This window comes from Lactuca serriola, chromosome 6, assembly GCF_051521515.1.
Source record: "Lactuca serriola cultivar US96UC23 chromosome 6, Lser_US96UC23_V15, whole genome shotgun sequence".
Taxonomy (NCBI): Eukaryota; Viridiplantae; Streptophyta; class Magnoliopsida; order Asterales; family Asteraceae; genus Lactuca; species Lactuca serriola.
Genome location: NC_136413.1, coordinates 152413226 through 152415836, shown reverse-complemented (window position 1 = coordinate 152415836; position 2611 = coordinate 152413226). Strand labels below are relative to the sequence as shown.

General features: G+C 29.7%; 1 protein-coding gene across 1 annotated transcript; it reads left to right on the top strand.

Annotated features, from left to right (window-relative positions):
• The first annotated feature begins 1054 nt into the window (after window positions 1-1054).
• LOC145060269 (uncharacterized) lies at window positions 1055-1999 on the top strand. The gene is made up of 2 exons (XM_079007964.1): window positions 1055-1306; window positions 1355-1999. Exons 1-2 carry the CDS (start codon window positions 1055-1057, stop codon window positions 1997-1999), a joined length of 897 nt encoding a protein of 298 aa, XP_078864090.1.
• Window positions 2000-2611: the final 612 nt, after the last annotated feature.

Below are 2611 nucleotides of genomic sequence, written 5' to 3'. Positions count from 1 at the left end.
AAATCTTCTTTCTTATCCATTAAATTTCTTTATCACTGTTATTATTTAGTTTGGTTTAAATTATCTTAATCGCGTTGAATTTATAATACGTCATCAACATGAAAGCTCTAATCAATGTATGTATAACTTAGTAAAAACACTATTAATTATAAAATCTTTCATCATATTAAAATAATAATAATACTAATGAATTAATAAAGCTTATATATTATGGACATTATGGACTACTAACGATTTTTATTTCTTATACTAACATTTTTTATGTATTTTAATTTTTATGCATACTAACATTTACATTATGCAACTAACTTTTATATATGCATACTAACATTTACATTATGCAACTAACTTTTTATTTATGCATACTAACATTTACATTATGCAACTAACTTTTATTTATGCATACGGAACTAATTTTTATCCTTATATACTAACGTTTATTTATACATGTTAATGTTTATTCATATTTTAGATACTCTTCATAATTTTATTTAAATATTTACTAAAATTTATTTATGTTTCTAATTATTAAAATTATACCAAGTAAAGTTATGTATTAGTTATAAGTCTTATTAAATGATTTATAAAATACATAAATGTACATAATATATATACCCAACGGATATATATGAAACGGTTATAAACAACAAAAAACAACAACTATATTTTTTACTATAAATAAACATATTTACACTACTTATTCTACCCACAACAAATATTTCTCTCTTCTATCAAACAAATCAATTTCATGAAATCAAGCTCTAAGATTATTCATGCTTTTGTGATAATCATGACTGTAATAGTCATGTTACTTTTCATCCTAATCCTTAACATCGAAGATAATATGAAATTTCATCTACTTTTAGGCTTGTAAGCAATGTTAGCTTTAGCGCTTCTTTTTTGTGTAATAGTTATTGAAATAAATGCATTTTAATTTAAATTTTTTATTTTGTTTAAAATTTATAGTTACAATATGTCCAACTTTGCAAAGTTCGAGTTTGCAACCCTTGAAGTTAGTTTGAAAAACTATGTGCCATGAATGATAGATGTAAAAATGCATCTTAAATCCATGGGAATCTCAAATGCTATATACAAATTTAATAATTGTTTAGCACAATATAAGGAGAAAGCACAAGTTTTCCTTCATAAACATATTGATGAAATGTTGAGATTTGAATATCTTGATGATACGGATCCAAGTATTCTCTGGAATCTTTTGAAAGAAAGATTTGATCATCAAAAGGAAGTTATACTTCCAAATGCTAGAGATGAATGGAGAACATTGAGGTTTCAAGACTTCAAAAAGGTAAGCGAATACAACTCAGTTTTGTTCAAAATATGTTCATAACTCAAGTATTATGGAGATGAATTTACTGATGAAGATATGTTGGAGAAAACTTACTCCATGTTTCATGCAACAAACATTGCCTTGATGCAACAATATCAATTGCAAAAGTTCACAAGATATTCTGAACCGAATGCGTGTCTGCTTGTTGTAGAGCAAAAAAATGAGCTCTTGATGAGAAATCATGAATCTCGTCCAACAGGATCAGTAGCACTTCCTGAAGCAAATGCTACTCATCGAAACAATACACATGCACGAGGGTGTGGTCGTGGTCGAGGACGAGGTCGTGGATATTTTAATCGAAACCAAAGCCAAAATCAAAACCATAATTCTTTTCATAGACAAGCTGATAATCGTGGTCGTGGCCAGAAAATGAATAATTACCATTCTTCACAAAGAAACAATGTCCATACACAAGACAATGCCAAAGTGGCAAGGAATGATACTGGTACCTCACAAAAATCTGATGGTTCATGCTATAGATGTGGTAGCACAGGCCATTGTTCAAGCACCTGTTGCATACCTGCACATCTTTTTCAACTTTGTCAAGATTCCATTAAAGGAAAAGGAAAAGAAGAAAACCTCATTGATAATGTTGAATGTTATTCGCTAACTTTTGTTGAGTTCTGCAATGACATGGAAGACATAAACTAAAAATTTCTATTATTGTTCTAGTAAACTGTGACAACCCGAAATTTTCGTTCGGTCAAACCCTAAGGTCAATCACTTCAAATTATAAGTCAACTTCATTTTTATTTATTTAAAAGTAAATTTAACGTTCGTTTGATTATAATAATAATAATAATTCGTTAAACGAACGGGTGAAAGGAAATGTCGTCTCGAGTCTTGAAATTCCAAAACCGCAAGTACCACATAGTTAAGAGATTCACAGCCAAACTTTTATGTTTGGGTCGTAAATCCCTCCAAAAACCGTAAACTCATGCCTTAAGCATGAGTTTACTCCCCAAAATACTTCATTTCTAACTTGCAATCTCAAGAGTAAACTCCAAACACTCTCAACTACCATTCCGTCTTTCACCCGATTTCCCGAAAACGTAAGTACTTCTTGGCTTGATTTGTTGTTCGATCATAACAACTAGTGATTATACATCTTTTAATCCATCAAATTTCATGTTTTGATTAGATTTCCAAAACACCAAGAACACACATTAGTGTTCTTGGACTTTTAGCTCATTTCAAGCTTCCAAATAGTAAGTACCTCTATCCTAGAGTCTTATTAAGCTTGTTATACATTGTTGCATCAAG